Below are 20,207 nucleotides of genomic sequence, written 5' to 3'. Positions count from 1 at the left end.
CACACACACACACACACACACACACACACACACACACAGAGAGCTGCTGTAATAATAGAGCGGTGTCCAAGGTTTGAAACAGACAGTAGAATGGAAGATTGCATTGTCTGTGGAGAATACACCCAGTCTGTCTCAATGGTAACACATGTATTTATGGGCGTAAATGTTTTGCTCTTCTCTCAAGGGTATAGGGAATTTTGGTATGTGTGTGTCCCTGGTTGCATGTGTGTGTGTGTGTTGTGTCAAAACCCCAGTGTGTGTCACTGTCAACCCATGGTCAGGCAGCGCAACAGGAATTCCTGGCTTCGGGGATATCTGATCCTATGAACCTGCTGCTGGCAAGAGGACAGATTTGTTGAATAACCACAAGAACGACTAGCCCTTGGAATCTGGCTTTCCCTTGCTCTCTCTCCTTTTATCTCTCTCTCTCTCTCTCTCTCCATTCAAATAACCTTATCAGCACTCAACTACTATCAAGAGTAACAAGCAGCAGCAGTAGGAGGCCACAGCCAGGCCAACACAACCACTACAGCCATAACACACAGCCTCCCCTAAAACATCACGACCTAGTAATGGGATCACTCTGCCCTCTGATCACTCTGATACCGAGCCAGCATTTGTAAATGGCACTGATCACGTTGCATTAAAATGGATTCTCTCCATAGCTGCCCTGCATATATGGGTTTAAATCCTAATATTAATTGGCTTTAGCCTGCATGGAGTGGCAGGCACTTCTGGGACATTCCTATTGGTTCCATTGCACCAGGCAAGCTCAATCAAGCCCAGCTAAAGTATTTGAAATGATTTCAAATAGTATTTAAACCCAGGTCTGGGAATCAGATTCCAAAATGGCCTCTCCCCAGCGGAGCTATCCCAGCTATGTTTCCAGACTGTCGTAACTATAAATAGTTAGATTAGTCATATAGAGAAATGGTTGGACTGGCATGTCAGGGTATCTCTGTTGGACTGGCACGTCCAAGCCTAGGGTATCTCCGTTGCTTACCTCTCTTTTGTGATGGTTATCAGGAGAAATGTCATACACAGTGTGCGTGTGTGCCCATCCAACAGCCCTTCACCTAAACATACTGACAGAGATACACAAACAGACTCTAGCGTCCAGCGGTACTGTTCAGCTGGCCAGGAACCCAGTGATCTATCCTATCATCTTAAAGGAGCAATCTGTAGTTGTTACATCCATTGTTGGATTTATAAATGAATAATATACCCATAGATTCTTGGAAGAATTGAACTTAATGCCTCATGTACACCATCAGAACCCAAAATATAAGATTGTTTTACTACAATGTTTGTAAACAATGTAAACCTCAAAACATGGTTAAAACTATAATGTTGATATCATGGATGGTCAGTCCTGGCATCCATAGCTCTGACTATGAATTTGAGAATGGTTACATTTCTCCAGGCTAAGCTTCTTCTTTTTTTTAAAGAGACTGCATTGTTATAGTTTAAACTGCAGATTGGTCATTTAAAATGTGTCATATCATTATTACACAACTGAAGTTTGTGTAAGGCTATATATATAGTTGGGTAACGTGTTTTTTTAATTACCATATCTTCTTTCTTTGGACTTTCACCGGGATATTTCAGACCACTGAGGTTTACTTGGATCATAGAGATATATATTCATGAATAAAGCTTAGTGTGTGTGTGTGATGTCACAGTCAGAAGCCAGCTTCTCTCTCTGAATCATCTACAATGTTGAGAAGCCTTGAAACCACAGTCCGAGGAGAAATGGATTCAAACAAACATTAACACATACATAATCCCCAACAGGCCTTGAGGCTGGAGTTCCGCCCACCAAACCCACTGTCCCCCCCCCCACCCCCCACCCCCAGCACAACACACACTAATCCTTCCTAGCCGTCCACACTCCAAACGAGTGCCGTCTGGCTGGCCTGCTGTGTTTGTTTCCGGTGGTCCTGCTACAAGCTCAGCCAGGTCATCCCAGCCCAGAACCCCATAGAGCTCCAGTCACAGCCCTCAGGAACTGAGCTAATTAAAGAGGCTCTGCCATAATCCCTTCAGGAAGCTCTGCCAGAGATGTGCTGTGCAGCCATGGGCTTCTAGCGAGGCTGATTGGCTCTTTTAGCCTAGCCCTGCTGTGAGGAAACCAGACATGGGATTATGCTGAGTCAACATTTGAGGAAGGCGGTGGAAAGGTTGATTTGGAGTTGGGATTCAGTCTATGGAAAACATAATTCTCCTAGCCTTGCTGTGACAAAATCAAGGCATGGGAGTCAACGTTTGGAGAAGGTAACGAGAAAGTTGTGGTAATGTTGGTCTTTTGGATTCATTCAGTCTGGCAGGTCTGCCATGCCAAGTCTGAAGAGCATTAGTCAAACGTGTTCCAGCCAGGATTGCATCGTGCTTCTATTGCCAGGCGTTTTATCCAGCCTCAGCATTTTTTGTAATCATAACTGATGAGGAACAGACATTTTATTTCATCCTCCCAGCCTTCAGTTCAGCCTCTCCAATTAGAGGCCATCGACTCTTCTAGCTGACAGGTTCCCGATAACAACAACAACAACCACAACAACGACGATAACAACAAATCAAGATCTGCGTGATGCTCTGCGCTACAGCTTTCTCCAATAGCGAGTCAACACTGATGTTTACCTGTGTCATTTTTTTACAGTTCCATGCACTGCTAGCTGATCTTCACCATCATAATCACTCCCTTCTCTTATAAGAGCTAAGATCTCTCTAACAACTACCTTGAGGAAAATCTACTTACTCCTAATCTCACGTTGACATAGAAGTTCAGTAAAATGCGTTCCATCAAGACCCGCCAATAGCGATCAAAGCTGTGGCCAATCATAGCTCAAGATTTTGACGAAGGCTCGGATGATTATTGCCCATCTGAACATCTGTTCCACAATGGTCTCTCCAATAGTTCACGACAGAGACCATGAGAGACTATTCCTCAGTAGTCAATGTCTCCGTGGGTATGGTATTGGTATTTTATTAGGATCTCCATTAGCTGTTTCTGAAGCAGCAGCTACTCTTCCTGGGGTCCACACAAATCATGAAACATGACATAATACAGAATATTAATAGACAAGAACAGAACTACATCAATTTAAAAATGGCACACTTAGCCTACCTATCAATACATACACACAAAATATCTAGGTCAAATAAGAGTGAGGTGTTGCTTTATCTGTTTTTTGAAACTAGGTTTGCAGTTCACTTCCGCTATATGAGATGGAAGGGAGTTCCATGCAATAACGGCTCTATATAATATTGTACGCTTTCTTGAATTTGTTCTGGATTTGGGTACTGTGAAAAGACCCCTGGTGGCATGTCTGGTGGTGTAAGTGTGTGTGTCAGAGCTGTGCGTAAGTTGACTATGCAAACAATTTGGGATTTTCAACACATTCATGTTTCTTAGAAAAAGAAGTGATGCAGTCAGTCTCTCCTCAACTCTTAGCCAAGAGAGACTTGCATGCATAGTATTTATATCAGCCCTCTGGTGACAATTAAGAGCAAAACGTGCCGTACTGGGTCAGCTGCAGCTTAACTAGGTCTTTCTTAGCAGCACTTGACCTATGATGACCTATGACCGGACAATAATCAAGATAAGATAAAACTAGAGCCTGCAGGACTTGCGTTGTGGAGTGTGGTTTCAAAAAAGCAGAGCATCTCTTTATTACGGACTGACCTCTCCCCATCTTTACAAACATTGAATCCATAAATTTTGAACATTACAGTTTACAATCTAAGGTAACACCAAGTCATTTTGTCTCCTCAACTTGTTCAACAGGCACACCATTCATGCCCAGATTTAGCTGAGGTCTAGTACTTAGAGAATGATTTGTACCAAATACAATGTTCTTAGTTTTAGAGATGTTCAGGACCAGTTCATTACTGGCCACCCATTCCAAAACAGACTGCAACTCCTTGTTAAGGGTTTCAGTGACTTCATTAGCTGTGGTTGCTGATGCGTATATGGTTGAATCATCAGCATACATGGACACACAGGCTTTGTTTAATGCCAGTGGCATGTCATTGGTAAAAATAGAAAAAAGTAGAGGACCTAGAGAACTGCCCTGCGGTACACCACACATTGACATAAGAGAAGCTTCCATTAAAAAATACCCCCTGAGTTAAATTAGATAGATAGCTCTGAAACCACGATATGGCAGAGGTTGAAAAGCCATAACACATAAGTTCTCAACAACAGGTTATGGTCAATAATATCAAAGGCTGCACTGAAATATAACAGTACAGCTCCCCTCAGTCTTCTTACTGTCAATTTCTTTGAACCAATCATCAGTCATTTGTGTCAGTGAAGTTCATGTTGAGTGAACCCATGGGCACTTTCTCTGTTATGGGAGGAATGATATTCAGGTGAAACTAGGCTATAGCCTGTTACTGCAAGACAACGGTCATAACTGTATTGTAGCTAAGGTTATCCTGGAAAGTATTCAGTGTCACAGTCATTTAGCTTAACCCTCATACAGGAAAATTACATATTTGGACATGCTTATTTGTAAATCTTATTTAAATAAACACCACACCTATCTATCAACTGCCCCAACTCTCTGCATTGCACTATCCACTGTCCTACGACGACATGAAACACTTGTGAAATATCATGGAAATATTTATAAATAGCCTACGTTTATAAATTACATCAAAATTAACTTGGCCAACTTGTTTTAGGGGTTTACCTATCGGTTCACCTTCCACAACTGTCAATAACAAGTTAGGCTACCTAATGCAGACAGGTATACAATATTAGTACGCACTGCGCGTTCACCACTCTCTCGCTGCGCTGCACTAGCCTGACTTACCTCTTCGACTGCCGAAACGGTGTTCCGACATTCACTCATTTTGGACTGAAAACTCGAAGTAGCCGGTGAAGCCAAGTCCTCGTTTGTCAGAGCAACAAACTCCGAAATGTTGATACGCTCCGGCATATTTCTCTCAATGTAAAGGGGTCCAACTGAAGATACACAAAAGTTAGTAAAAGTGTCAAACACGCATGTTTCCATGGAAAATGCACTTGTTCTCCATTGTGGAAAAGGCTACAGCAAAAGGTAAAATGTCTCACTGCGGTGCGGTTCATGAGTGAGCACCACTGCGAGCGCTAGAGATCCAATGCTGGCTCTGTGCGTGCGGTTAGGGAGGGAGTAATTCCATCATCACGTGGAATGTTTCTTCTTTCTGGCATACTGAATTGGGCGCGTGAAGAATGGACCCGCAGTCTTTTGCCGTCTCATTTCCCCTCCATACAAACCCTAGCGTGTAGTGAAAACAGTGGACTACTACACAGATGAATAGGGTGTCACACACACCATACAATCTTTTTAGAATGCAATGAAAAGGGTCAGGGCGCTATGAGGAAACGGAGCAAGATCCACCATGTGAAAGCACTGCAATATTCTACATTTTAATCAAGGCTAAACTAAACCAAAACATTCAACTTTCAATGCCTTCCATTGGCGTATTTCACCAGTTTAGCCAAATTATATAGCTGTCATTCTATGGCAAACCTCACCTCACCTCTACACTTGAAAAACCTTTATCTCAGCCTCTAATTCCCTGCAGGGTATAGATAGTATGACTCTGTTGGGCCCCAGTGCAGGTAACAAACTTGTAGCAAACCTTTATATACCTGCCCTTGACATTACGGTTTCACCTTACAGGTGTACTTGAGATACCCGACTCCTCATTCCTGCTACTATACAATCTGCCAACACATGAAAGGAAGGATATCAAAGTACTTTGCCTGAGGGAAGTAAAGTTTTAGACTTGAAAAGCTTTGGGTGCAATGTAGTCCAGGTATGACTGTGTTTTCCAAGCCCACTGCAACCATATTGAGTATGGGGGGGACTACTTGATATGACCACAAAACCACATATTTACCTGCTGAAAGGATATAACAGATTGACCCTTCACTAAGCCCCGCCACAGAATTTGGTGCAACCTATCGCAGTGTTCCAATGCATAACAACTGTTGTCAAGGCTGACACACTGAGGTGTAAGAAGAACTGGAGACGGCATCCAAGATGTCCGCCAGTTGTTCCCAAGGTAACCTACTCACGTTCACATACTCCGATATATCTGGGTTGCATCCAGCTTATGTTGATCAACATCAAATGCGCACTAGCACTCAGAGCCCACCGGGTGCAGCGACAACGCCATCACATTATCAAAAAATATGGGAGACATTGGATAAATGTAAAATATTCATAGCTTTGGTTGTGAGTAATGGAAAACAAATCGGCCTCAGAGACAATTATTTGAATAATAAATGTTTTGTGCACGAAGGTGATGACTAAAGTGTCTTATTAGGAATTTTAGAATCTGACTTCTCTGGGTGGCCGTATATGCGAATTGTCTTCCTGGGCCGGGCGTCAGTTAAACTGCGATACTGAAGCAAAATTGGAGGAGCAGTTGAAACCAGGCCCCCTTCGTCCGACACCTTGGACATGTTCACCTATGAAACGCATGGAAGCCATTGAAGGCATTGAAAAAAAACATTTTTCAATGCCTAAATAATTGTACAGTGCACCAGGGGCACTTGTTACTATAATTCCTCAGATGCAAAGCCTGTTGATGGCGTATATTTTTTTCAAATCTGAAATTATACTTTTGTTATCATAGTTTTCTAGCTCAGCTGGTTAGCTAGATCTCAGTCTTATTGACCACCCAACGTTGCTAACGCTAGTTAGCCAGTTAATATAAATGTTAGGTGTTTTTTCTCAAAATGTTAGCAAGCTAAGTTAGCCATGTTATGAATACAACTATCATCTGCTGTCGACAATAAGGATACGATATGAGAGCACTAGTTAGCTCCAAAAAATGGTTAGTAACTATGGCTGCATGCTGACAGAACATTCAGAACCATCGTGGCTAGTCACACTACAGCCTTCATTTTACCAGGTTCCCGGGAAGCAATTGTAATGACAGTCCACCACCACATACCGGAGGGTATTCCTGATTAGCAAGGGGTAGTCTGTGTTCAATTTCATTGTGTATTAAAAAACACACAGTTTGAGGTCATGTTGAGGGGATTTTGCCAGTGGTGTATATATAAGGAAATGGGCTTTGCATGAAAAAGAAAATCTGAAGTTGCAACAGTAACCAAGGGGGGCGGGACTTAGCGAAGGGTCAACTTGGGAAACTTTTACATGCGTCATTGTGACAGTAAACTCAAACAAACTCAAGGTTATTTCCTGAACAGTCCTGAAGGAATAGCACAGTCACTGCCAGACTTTTTGCAGTAGTAGTGCTGTGTTATTGTAATAGCAGCCTTGATTGAACACCAACCCTTATTTTATTTTTGTAAATTAACTAGGCAAGTCCGTTAAGAACAAATTTCTATTTACAATGACGGCTTACACCGGCCAAACCCTAACCCGGACGACACTGGGCCAATTGTGCGCCGCCCAATGGGACTCCCAATCACGGCCGGTTGTGATACAGCCTGGAATCGAACCAGGGTCTGTAGTGACGCCTCTAGCACTGAGATGCAGTGCCTTCGACCGCTGCGCCACTCGGGAGCCTAACACGTGATAACTCTTTCATGTAGGGTGAATTCAGAAAAAGTGTGACATCATATAAACTGGGACAGCTTAATCCTGACCTTGTTTATTTCTTGGTCTGACAATTGAAAATCAAAACTATTGTTGCTAATCCCTTGCAGAGAAACCACATAATCAAAATCACGTCACTTCGTTGGTGTGACTTCATTGGTGTGACGTCATAGAAGGGGCTTCTAACAGGAAGCTCGCTGTAAGATCAGTGACAGATTTTTTTTCTGTTTTGATATAAAGGTTATAAAACGGTGAACTGTGCAAAATTGTGATGTAAATGTGCATAATATGTACTAGTACATTTTGTAATTCAGTCATTTGTTGTTGTCCCGCATTACCAACCATAGCTAGTTAAAGTAAGACAGCATGGAGTAGCTAAAGTGGGACAGTCTTATAGTCTTTTCCAATGTAGGAAAGAGATCCAGTATACATTATGGACCCTGTAATTAGATTAGACAGGGCTCTGGTTCTTGTAGTACTGCTATCTTGCACAAAGCAGAACTATAGTAGGGGGAATTCAGAAAAAGTGGGAGACTGTCACGGCCGTCGAAAGAAGTGGACCAAAGTGCAGCATGGTGAGGGTACATTTCCTTTTATTTTAAAATGTCGCCAACAAAACAAGAAACAAAATAAACGACCGTGAAGCTTACGAGGGCTAAGTGCCACTAACAAAAGTCAACTACCCACAATCACAGGTAGGAAAAAGGGCTGCCTAAGTATGATTCCCAATCAGAGACAACGATAGACAGCTGTCCCTGATTGAGAACCATACCCGACCAAAACATAGAAACACAAATCATAGAAATAAAGGGCATAGAATGCCCACCCAAATCACACCCTGAAATTCTCTAAATGTTTCCTAAATGCAAAAAATGGAATTGAATTGTTATTGGGGTACAATCAGGACTGTACCAGTTTATCTAACCTGCTGTCCCTGTTGAACAAATGCAAACTGAAAATATGGTTTTGGCTCTGCGTATATACATTGGTTTGTCATGCATCCTGTGAATATGATATCAACATTTTTCCTTTTTGTCTGATTAGAAGAAAAAAAAAATCACCTTTATTTAACCAGGTAGGCTAGTTGAGAACAAGTTCTCATTTACAACTGCGACCTGGCCAAGATAAAGCAAAGCAGTGTGACACAGACAACAACACAGAGTTACATATGGAATAAACAATAAACAAGCTATTCACAATAAACAAGTCAATGACACAGTAGAAAAAAATAAAGTCTATATACAGTGTGTGCAAAAGGCATGAGGAGGTAGGCAATAAATAGGCCATAGGAGCGAATAATTACAATTTAGCAGATTAACACTGGAGTGATAAATGAGCAGATTATGATGTGCAAGTAGAGATACTGGTGTGCAAAAGAGCAGAAAAGTAAATAAAAACAATATGGGGATGAGGTAGGTAGATTGGGTGGGCTATTTACAGATGGACTATGTACAGCTGCAGCGATCGGTTAGCTGCTCAGATAGCTGATGTTTAAAGTTGGTGAGGGAAATGTAAGTTTCCAACTTCAGCGATTTTTGCAATTCGTTCCAGTCACTGGCAGCAGAGAACTGGAAGGAAAGGCGGCCAAATGAGGTGTTGGCTTTGTGGATGATCAGTGAGATATACCTGCTGGAACGTGTGCTACGGGTGGGTGTTGTTATCGTGACCAGTGAACTGAGATAAGGCGGAGCTTTACCTAGCATAGACTTATAGATGACCTGGAGCCAGTGGGTCTGGCGACGAATATGTAGCAAGGGCCAGCCGACTAGAGCATACAGGTCGCAGTGGTGGGTGGTATAAGGTGATTTGGTAACAAAACGGATGGCACTGTGATAGACTGCATCCAGTTTGCTGAGTAGAGTATTGGAAGCTATTTTGTAGATAACATTGCCGAAGTCGAGGATCGGTAGGATAGTCAGAATTACTAGGGTAAGTTTGGCGGCATGAGTGAAGGAGGCTTTCTTGTGAAATAGAAAGCCGATTCTAGATTTGATTTTGGATTGGAGATGTTTAATATGAGTCTGGAAGGAGAGTTTACAGTCTAACCAGACACCTAGGTATTTATAGTTGTCCACATATTCTAGGTCGGAACCGTCCAGGGTGGTGATGCTAGTCGGGCGGGCGGGTGCGGGCAGCGAACGGTTGAAAAGCATGCATTTGTTTTTCTAGCGTTTAAGAGCAGTTGGAGGGCACGGAAGGCGTGTTATATGGCATTGAAGCTTAATTACCACAGTGTCCAAGGAAGGTCCAGATGTATACAGAATGGTGTCGTCCGCGTAGAGGTGGATCAGGGAATCACCAGCAGCAAGAGCGACATCATTGATATATACAGAGAAAAGAGTCTGCCCGAGAATTTAACCCTGTGGTACCCACATAGAGACTGCCAGAGGTCTGGACAACATGCCCTCCGATTTGACACACTGAACCCTGTCTGCAAAGTAGTTGGTGAACCAGGCGAGGCAGTCGTTAGAAAAACCAAGGCTATTGAGTCTGCCGATAAGAATAAGGTGCTTGACAGAGTCGAAAGCCTTGGCCAGGTCGATGAAGACGGCTGCACAGTACTGTCTTTTATCGATGGCGGTTATGATATCGTTCAGTACCTTGAGCGTGGCTGAGGTGCACCCGTGACCTTCACGGAAACCGGATTGCACAGCGGAGAAGGTACGGTGGGATTCGAAATGGTCAGTGATCCGTTTATTAACTTGGCTTTCAAAGACTTTAGATAGGCAGGGCAGGATGGATATAGGTCTGTAACAGTTTGGGTCTAGGGTGTCACCCCCTTTGAAGAGTGGGGATGACCGCGGCAGCTTTCCAATCTTTAGGGATCTCGGACGATACGAAAGAGAGGTTGAACAGGCTGGTAATAGAGGTTGCAACAATGGCGGCGGATGGTTTTAGAAAGAGAGGGTCCAGATTGTCTAGCCCAGCTGATTTGTACGGGTCCAGGTTTTGCAGCTCTTTCAGAACATCTGCTATCTGGATTTGGGTGAAGGAGAAGCTGGAAGCTGGGGAGGCTTGGGCGAGTAGCTGCGGGGGGGGGGGGGGGGGGCGGAGCTGTTGGCCGGGGTTGGAGTAGCCAGGAGGAAGGCATGGCCAGCCGCTGAGAAATGCTTATTGAAATTTTCAATTATCATGGATTTATCGGTGGTGACCGAGTTACCTAGCCTCAGTGCAGTGGGCAGCTGGGAGGAGGTGCTCTTGTTCTCCATGGACTTTACAGTGTCCCAAAACGTTTTGGAGTTAGAGCTACAGGATGCAAATTTCTGCTTGAAAAAGCTAGCCTTTGCTTTCCTGACTGACTGCGTGTATTGGTTCCTGACTTCCCTGAACAGTTGCATATCACAGGAACTATTCGATGCTATTGCAGTCCGCCACAGGATGTTTTTGTGCTGGTCAAGGGCAGTCAGGTCTGGAGTGAACCAAGGGCTATATCTGTTCTTAGTTCTGCATTTTTTGAGCGGGGCATGCTTATCTAAGATGGTGAGGAAATTACTTTTAAAGAATGACCAGGCATCCTCGACTGACGGGATGAGGTCAATATCCTTCCAGGATACCCGGGCCAGGTCGATTAGAAAGGCCTGCTCGCAGAAGTGTTTTAGGGAGCGTTTGACAGTGATGAGGGGTGGTCGTTTGACCGCGGACCCATAGCGGATACAGGCAATGAGGCAGTGATCGCTGAGATCCTGATTGAAAACAGCAGAGGTGTATTTGGAGGGCAAGATGTGTTGGAGATGTGTTGGATAGATGTGTCGGATAGATGTGTTGGAGATGTATTGGATAGATGTGTCGGATAGATGTGTTGGAGATGTATTGGATAGATGTGTTGGAGATGTATTGGATAGATGTGTTGGAGATGTATTGGATAGATGTGTTGGAGATGTGTTGGATAGATGTGTTGGATAGATGTGTTGGAGATGTATTGGATAGATGTGTTGGAGATGTATTGGATAGATGTGTTGGAGATGTGTTGGATAGATGTGTTGGAGATGTATTGGATAGATGTGTTGGAGAGATGTGTTGGATAGATGTGTTGGAGATGTATTGGATAGATGTGTTGGATAGATGTGTTGGATAGATGTGTTGGATAGATGTGTTGGATAGATGTGTTGATGTGTTAGATGTGTCGGATAGATGTGTTGGAGATGTATTGGATAGATGTGTTGGAGATGTATTGGATAGATGTGTTGGATAGATGTGTTAGATAGATGTATTGGATAGATGTGTTGGAGATGTGTTGGATAGATGTGTTGGATAGATGTGTTGGAGATGTATTGGATAGATGTGTTGGAGATGTATTGGATAGATGTGTTGGAGATGTATTGGATAGATGTGTTGGAGATGTGTTGGATAGATGTGTTGGATAGATGTGTTGGAGATGTATTGGATAGATGTGTTGGATAGATGTGTTAGATAGATGTATTGGATAGATGTGTTGGAGATGTGTTGGATAGATGTATTGGATAGATGTGTTGGAGATGTGTTGGATAGATGTGTTGGAGATGTATTGGATAGATGTGTTGGAGATGTGTTGGATAGATGTGTTGGATAGATGTGTTGGAGATGTATTGGATAGATGTGTTGGATAGATGTGTTGGATAGATGTGTTGGATAGATGTGTTGGATAGATGTGTTGATGTGTTAGATGTGTTGGATAGATGTGTTGGATAGATGTGTTGGATAGATGTGTTGGAGATGTATTGGATAGATGTGTTGGATAGATGTGTTGGATAGATGTGTTGGATAGATGTGTTGGATAGATGTGTTGGATAGATGTGTTGGATAGATGTGTTAGATAGATGTGTTGGATAGATGTGTTGATGTGTTAGATAGATGTGTTGGATAGATGTGTTAGATAGATGTGTTGGATAGATGTGTTGGAGATGTGTTGGATAGATGTGGAAAGAGGCTACAGAAGACTGAAATGCAGAAAGTGTCCCACTAATTCCGAATTCATAAATGCGCACACACACACACACACACACACACACACACACACACACACACACACACACACACACACACACACACACACACACACACACACACACACACACACACACACACACACACACACACACAAACACACACACACACACACACAGAAACACACACACACACACACACACACACACACACACACACACACACATACTCCACCTAGGTCACTACTACAGTGGAAAATCAGGGGAGTGGTTAACAAACAAGCCTAGTTAAATAAATAAAACATGTCAAAAATGTTTTATTTTCCCTTTGCGAGGTGACACTGAAAAAGTGGCGCTCAATCGAGACTGCAGTGAAGAAAATTCTCTTGCCGACCAAGGCATTGAGGTACTACTCTTTTTTTTTTCACAATGCATGTCATGGCAAGACCTCATTGCTTGTATGTTGAAAAGTTCAGACAGTCTATGGCGAAGACTACTGCCACTTTTTATCATCAAACAAAGTGCGTCTCTTTGGGGAAAACGCTGGCTTGAAGTTATACATTCCTGGGTGTACAGTAGAGTATGATCAGCCTCCACGAGCACTGTTAGAGACAGGCTCCATGTAGTGTTGAGCTTAACAAATTGCTTCAGTGACCCAATTTGCTACAATGTTGTTTTCCCTCACTGTTTTCTGTGGCCTGTGTTGGCTGTGTGTGTTAGGGTTGATGGAATACAGACATTGCAGAGACTCGCTCTGCAACTTCAGTTAGTGCTAAATACGGCTGCTAGAATCCTGACTAGAACCAAGAAATTTGATCATATTACTCCAGTGCTAGCTTCCCTACACTGGCTTCCTGTTAAGGCAAGGGCTGATTTCAAGGTTTTACTGTTAACCTATAAAGCGTTACATGGGCTTGCTCCTACCTATCTTTCCGAGTTGGTCCTGCCGTACATACCAATACGTACGCTTCGGTCACAAGACGCAGGCCTCCTAATTGTCCCTAGAATTTCTAAGCAAACAGCGGGAGGCAGGGCTTTCTCCTATAGATCTCCATTTTTATGGAACAGTCTGCCTACCCATGTGAGAGACGCAGACTCGGTCTCAACCTTTAAGTCTTTACTGAAGACTTATCTCTTCAGTAGGTCATATGATTGAGTGTAGTCTGGCCCAGGAGTGTGAAGGTGAACGGAAAGGCTCTGGAGCAACGAACCGCCCTTGCTGTCTCTGCCAGGCCGGTTCCCCTCTCTCCACTGGGATTCTCTGCCTCTAACCCTGTTACAGGGGCTGAGTCACTGGCTTGCTGGTGCTCTTTCATGCCGTCCCTAGGAGGGGTGCGTCACTTGAGTGGGTTGAGTTACTGACGTGATCTTCCTGTCTGGGTTGGCGCCCCCCCTTGGTTTGTGCTGTGGTGGAGACCTTTGTGGGCTATACTCGGCCTTGTCTCAGGATTGTAAGTTGGTGGTTGAGGATTTCCCTCTAGTGGTGCGGGGGCTGTGCTTTGGCAAAGTGGGTGGGGTTATATCCTTCCTATTTGGCCCTGTCCGGGGGTTTCTTCGGATGGGGCCACAGTGTCTCCTGACCGCTCCTGTCTCAGCCTCCAGTATTTATGCTGCAGTAGTTTGTGTCGGGGGGCTAGGGTCAGTTGGTTACCTGGAGTACTTCTCCTGTCTTATCCAGTGTCCTGTGTGAATTTAAGTATGCTCTCTCTAATTCTCTCGTTCTCTCTTTCTCTCTGAGAACCTGAGCCCTAGGACCATACGTCAGGACTACCGGGCATGATGACACCTTGCTGTCCCCAGTCCGCCTGGCCTTGCTGCTATTCCAGTTTCAACTGTTCTGCCTGCGGTTACGGAACCACTACCTGTCCCAGACCTGCTGTTTTCAACTCTTAATGATCGGCTATGAAAAGCCAACTGAGATTTATTCCTGATTATTATTTGACCATGCTTGTCATTTATGAACATTTTGAAAATCTTGGCTCTCTCTAATTTTCTCCTTCTCTCTTTCTTTCTCTCGGAGGACCTGAGCCCTAGGACCATACGTCGGGACTACCGGCCGTGGTGACTCCTTGCTGTCCCCAGTCCGCCTGGCCTTGCTGCTATTCCAGTTTCAACTGTTCTGCCTGCGGTTATGGAACCCCTACCTGTCCCAGACCTGCTGTTTTCAACTCTTAATGATCGGCTATGAAAAGCCAACTGAGATTTATTCCTGATTATTATTTGACCATGCTTGTCATTTATGGAAATTTTGAAAATCTTGGCTCTCTCTAATTTTCTCCTTCTCTCTTTCTTTCTCTCGGAGGACCTGGGCCCTAGGACCATGCGTCGGGACTGCCGCCCGTGGTGACTCCTTGCTGTCCCCAGTCCGCCTGGCCTTGCTGCTATTCCAGTTTCAGCTGTTCTGCCTGCGGTTATGGAACCGCCACCTGTCCCAGACCTGTTGTTTTTCAACTCTTGATGATCGGCTATGAAAAGCCAACTGAAAATTATTCATGATTATTATTTGACCATGCTTGTCACTTATGAACATTTTTGAACATCTTGGCATAGTTCTGTTATAATCTCCACCCGGCACAGCCAGAAGAGGACTGGCCACCCCTCATAGCCTGGTTCCTCTCTAGGTTTCTTCCTAGGTTTTGGCCTTTCTAGGGAGTTTTTCCTAGCCACCGTGCTTCTACACCTGCATTACTAGCTGTTTGGGGTTTTAGGCTGGGTGTCTGTACAGCACTTCGAGATATTAGCTGATGTACGAAGGGCTATATAAAATAAAATTGATTGATTGATTGACTCGCTGCCTGACTATAAACATATCCTCCTTCTGTTATCATGCAGGGAGAGAAGATGAAGCAGCCTGCTTCAGTTACCATGCAGGGAGAGGAGATGAAGCAGCCTGCTTCGGTTACCATGCAGGGAGAGGGGATGAAACACCCTGCTTCAGTTACCATGCAGGGAGAGGAGATGAAGCAGCCTGCTTCGGTTACCATGCAGGGAGAGGAAATGAAGCAGCCTGCTTCAGTTACCATGCAGGGAGAGGAAATGAAGCAGCCTGCTTCAGTTACCATGCAGGGAGAGGGAATGAAGCAGCCTGCTTCAGTTACCATGCAGGGAGAGGAAATGAAGCAGCCTGCTTCAGTTACCATGCAGGGAGAGGGGAGGAAACACCCTGCTTCAGTTACCATGCAGGGAGAGGAGATGAAGCAGCCTGCTTCGGTTACCATGCAGGGAGAGGAAATGAAGCAGCCTGCTTCAGTTACCATGCAGGGAGAGGAAATGAAGCAGCCTGCTTCAGTTACCATGCAGGGAGAGGAAATGAAGCAGCCTGCTTCAGTTACCATGCAGGGAGAGGAAATGAAGCAGCCTGCTTCAGTTACCATGCAGGGAGAGGAGATGAAGCAGCCTGCTTCAGTTACCATGCAGGGAGAGGAGATGAAGCAGCCTGCTTCAGTTACCATGCAGGGAGAGGAAATGAAGCAGCCTGCTTCAGTTACCATGCAGGGAGAGGAAATGAAGCAGCCTGCTTCAGTTACCATGCAGGGAGAGGGAATGAAGCAGCCTGCCTTAGTTACCATGCAGGGAGAGGAGATGAAGCAGCCTGCTTCAGTTACCATGCAGGGAGAGGAGATGAAGCAGGGCCTTTCTGTGGCTGCTGCGTTCTCTGGGGTCCTATTGTGAGACTGAGACGGAGCAAGCCGGTCTGTTCAGCCACACACACTGACACACACACACGTGTACACGTACACACAGACATACAGACACACACACACACACACACACACACACACACACACACACACACACACACACACACACACACACACACACACACACACACACACACACACACACACACAAAGATTAAGAACAGTGCTCATAAGACGATGGTTTGATTACAGGCAGAATTATTCCAATCTTAACTAGAGAAGAATTACATTATTGATATCAAAACTTTGATGTAACTTTTATTCATATGATATTAGGAATATAAGAGAGAACAGAGAGGGAGAGGGGGAGGATAGGGTGAGAAAGAAAGAGAGAGAGAGAAAATTGTGTGTGTGACAGAGAGAGAGAGAAAGGAGGAGGGAGAAAGAGGAGGGAGAAAGAGGAGGGAGAAAGAGGAGGGAGAAAAGAGGAGGGAGAAAAGAGGAGGGAGAAAAGAGGAGGGAGAAAAGAGGAGGGAGAAAAGAGGAGGGAGAAAAGAGGAGGGAGAAAAGAGGAGGGAGAAAGGAGGAGGGAGAAAGGAGGAGGGAGAAAGGAGGAGGGAGAAAGGAGGAGGGAGGGTGAAAGGAGGAGGGAGGGAGAAAGAGGAGGGAGGGAGAAAGAGAAAGAGGAGGGAGAAAGAGAAAGAGGAGGGAGGGAGAAAGGAGGAGGGAGAAAGGAGGAGGGAGAAAGGAGGAGGGAGAAAGGAGGAGGGAGAAAGGAGGAGGGAGAAAAGAGGTGGGAGAAAAGAAGAGGGGAAAAGGAGGCCATTTAGAAAACTTTTACAGAAGTTCATTGTCTTTTTGTGTTTATATCCAAACTTGCAGTGACTCACTCCCTCTCTCTATCTACCCTTTCCTTTTCTACCTCCCTCCCTCTCTTCCTTATTATCCTCCACACACTCTTTCAATCCCCTGCACCATTACACTCTGCCTCTCACAACCTCTCTCTTCTCTTTCTGTCTTTTTTTCTCTCTCAAACGCACACTTTCTCTTTCTCCATTTCTCCCCTCCTCCCTCTGTCCAATCAACATCCTTCCTTCTGCAGAGTGGCAGAGAGTCTCATGTTTCAGCTCTTGTATGAGGCTGGAGCCTGGAGGTCTTAGCCATGGCTTCCAGGAAAGGTTACCTCCAGGACAGACTTCCCCCAATTCCCAGCAGAGGTAGCGCAGCGCGCCCATCCTCCCCTGCACATGAGACGGCCTATCAATTTACAGGGGGAGTCAGGTTTACTGTAAAACCCCTCTTCTTCTTTATTTTCCCTGGGAGGGAGGGAGGGAGGGAGGGAGGGAGGGAGGGAGGGAGGGAGGGAGGGAGGGAGGCAGTTCATTTGGACTATTTCTTGAATGGAAAAACATTTTTTTAAAGCCCCTAGGTGAAGTCATAATGTTATTGAAGACAGCTTCTATCACTGTTTTGGCTAAAACACGTTAAGCATGTATGAGTATGACTCATTGTGCAGTATTGCTCTCAGGTGGCAGTGTCAGTCAGTCTTGATTCTTTTGGTCCCTCCACTCCCCTATACTGTAGGGTTACATCCCAAATGGAACCCTACTGCCTATATAGTGCACTACTTTTGGAACACAAGAATAGATCTCAGTGACAAACAGGACTCATTTTAGCGACTCATCTGTCGCTAATGTCGTCATGGCAACACCTACGCGTTATGAATGGTGCTTGGGAGTTCAACTTGTTTATTACGAATGAAGGTGGTAATAAAGTAAAATAAATTGAAATGTGTGTCTGTAAAATGTTCCATTAAATTGTCTTTGCCATCGGGACATTCAATGTCAGTCTACACCTCTAGGGAATGAAGACGGAACCTGAGTCGCTTGCTCCATCCTGACACCCACCTGACACGTTCAACTGTGGCTGCCAATGGTTTTTCAAACGGTCTGTGCTTTAGTAGAGCATTACTGTTTCATTACAAAATAGTAAGATAGTATAAAAGAAAATAGTCTATTCATAATATTATAACTTTTACTATATGGATAACAATTTTAAGTTGTTCATGTTTGCAAATTAATTTACATCTAGATGTTCCATAGAAATGGTCTGAAGCCAGTTCCTTTTGGGCTGCGGCTAAAGTCTGGCATGTAACTAGAAGCATGGTTTTGTTTACTTGGTGAGTACATGAAAATTCAACGCTTTCATTATGGTCATAATTCTAAAAAGTTTGGAAAAGTGTGGAGACCACAGTCTTTCAGAGCATGTAACAAAATGAAAGACCCATTCCTTAGTTTACGGCTATAAATATCAGACTCCGCCTTTAAGGTGTGACCTGTCACAGGCCTGGTTGAGTCTCTGGGGTTTTAGGTTAGACGTCTGTAAAGCAGTTTGTGACAACAGTTGTTGTGAAAAGAGCTTTAAGCAATACATTTGATTGATTGTTATGTTGACAGCTTATAAAGCCGGATGCTAGAGGTTGCCAGGGGGCATTAGGGAGCATAGAGGCGAGCTGAATTTCAGACTATGCTGGCTGGGTGAGGTGTCTGAAACTGTTCATGACTGTTTGTCATAAACACGTAAAGAGTTGCATTCAGAATTCACCAGCCACACAACTTAATGGACACGTAGGCTGGGGGCGAATAACAGTTTGGATAGGATTCAACTATTAATTATATGCTTGTGGGAAACTGTGTGATATTCCATTCTTCCAGATAAAACTAGGTTACTCGGATACTTGCTATTTTCAAAATAGAGCCAAATCCAAAATGAAATTACACACACTTGATGGGCCCTTTCAATAGTTGTGTGGCCTCATACTGCAGTCTTCTAGCCTGTCCTGTAAGTCTCTCATACTGCAGTCTTCTAGCCTGTCCTGTAAGTCTCTCATACTGCAGTCTTCTAGCCTGTCCTGTAAGTCTCTCGTACTGCAGTCTTCTAGCCTGTCCTGTAAGTCTCTCGTACTGCAGTCTTCTAGCCTGTCCTGTAAGTCTCTCATACTGCAGTCTTCTAGCCTGTCCTGTAAGTCTCTCGTACTCCAGTCTTCTAGCCTGTCCTGTAAGTCTCTCGTACTGCAGTCTTCTAGCCTGTCCTGTAAGTCTCTCGTACTGCAGTCTTCTAGCCTGTCCTGTAAGTCTCTCATACTGCAGTCTTCTAGCCTGTCCTGTAAGTCTCTCGTACTCCAGCCTTCTAGCCTCACCTGTAAGTCTCTCATACTGCAGTCTTCTAGCCTGTCCTGTAAGTCTCTCATACTGCAGTCTTCTAGCCTGTCCTGTAAGTCTCTCGTACTGCAGTCTTCTAGCCTGTCCTGTAAGTCTCTCGTACTGCAGTCTTCTAGCCTGTCCTGTAAGTCTCTCGTACTGCAGTCTTCTAGCCTGTCCTGTAAGTCTCTCGTACTGCAGTCTTCTAGCCTGTCCTGTAAGTCTCTCGTACTGCAGTCTTCTAGCCTCACCTGTAAGTCTCTCGTACTCCAGTCTTTTAGCCTGTCCTGTAAGTCTCTCGTACTCCAGTCTTCTAGCCTGTCCTGTAAGTCTCTCGTACTGCAGTCTTCTAGCCTGTCCTGTAAGTCTCTCATACTGCAGTCTTCTAGCCTGTCCTGTAAGTCTCTCGTACTGCAGTCTTCTAGCCTCACCTGTAAGTCTCTCGTACTGCAGTCTTCTAGCCTGTCCTGTAAGTCTCTCGTACTGCAGTCTTCTAGCCTGTCCTGTAAGTCTCTCGTACTACAGTCTTCTAGCCTGTCCTGTAAGTCTCTCGTACTCCAGCCTTCTAGCCTGTCCTGTAAGTCTCTCATACTGCAGTCTTCTAGCCTCACCTGTACGTCTCTCATACTGCAGTCTTCTAGCCTCACATGTAAGTCTCTCATACTGCAGTCTTCTAGCCTCACCTGTAAGTCTCTCATACTCCAGTCTTCTAGCCTGTCCTGTAAGTCTCTCATACTGCAGTCTTCTAGCCTGTCCTGTAAGTCTCTCATACTGCAGTCTTCTAGCCTGTCCTGTAAGTCTCTCGTACTGCAGTCTTCTAGCCTGTCCTGTAAGTCTCTCGTACTCCAGTCTTCTAGCCTGTCCTGTAAGTCTCTCGTA

General features: G+C 44.6%; 1 protein-coding gene across 3 annotated transcripts in view; it reads right to left on the bottom strand.

The window, feature by feature from the left end:
• LOC139553881 (arf-GAP with SH3 domain, ANK repeat and PH domain-containing protein 3-like) overlaps positions 1-5,128 on the bottom strand; it is a 70,765-nt gene extending 65,637 nt beyond the window's left edge. For 2 of the 3 annotated variants that reach the window (XM_071366634.1, XM_071366633.1), the window contains exon 1: positions 4,818-5,128. In XM_071366634.1, coding sequence (XP_071222735.1) covers positions 4,818-5,018 — 201 coding nt within the window. In that variant the 5' untranslated portion in view covers positions 5,019-5,128. The remainder of the gene's footprint in view (positions 1-4,817) is intronic. The other variant, XM_071366632.1, reaches the window with a different exon arrangement.
• Positions 5,129-20,207: the final 15,079 nt, after the last annotated feature.

The sequence above is a fragment of the Salvelinus alpinus genome, chromosome 25 (genome assembly GCF_045679555.1).
Source record: "Salvelinus alpinus chromosome 25, SLU_Salpinus.1, whole genome shotgun sequence".
Taxonomy (NCBI): Eukaryota; Metazoa; Chordata; class Actinopteri; order Salmoniformes; family Salmonidae; genus Salvelinus; species Salvelinus alpinus.
This window is presented reverse-complemented; position numbering and strand designations above follow the sequence as displayed.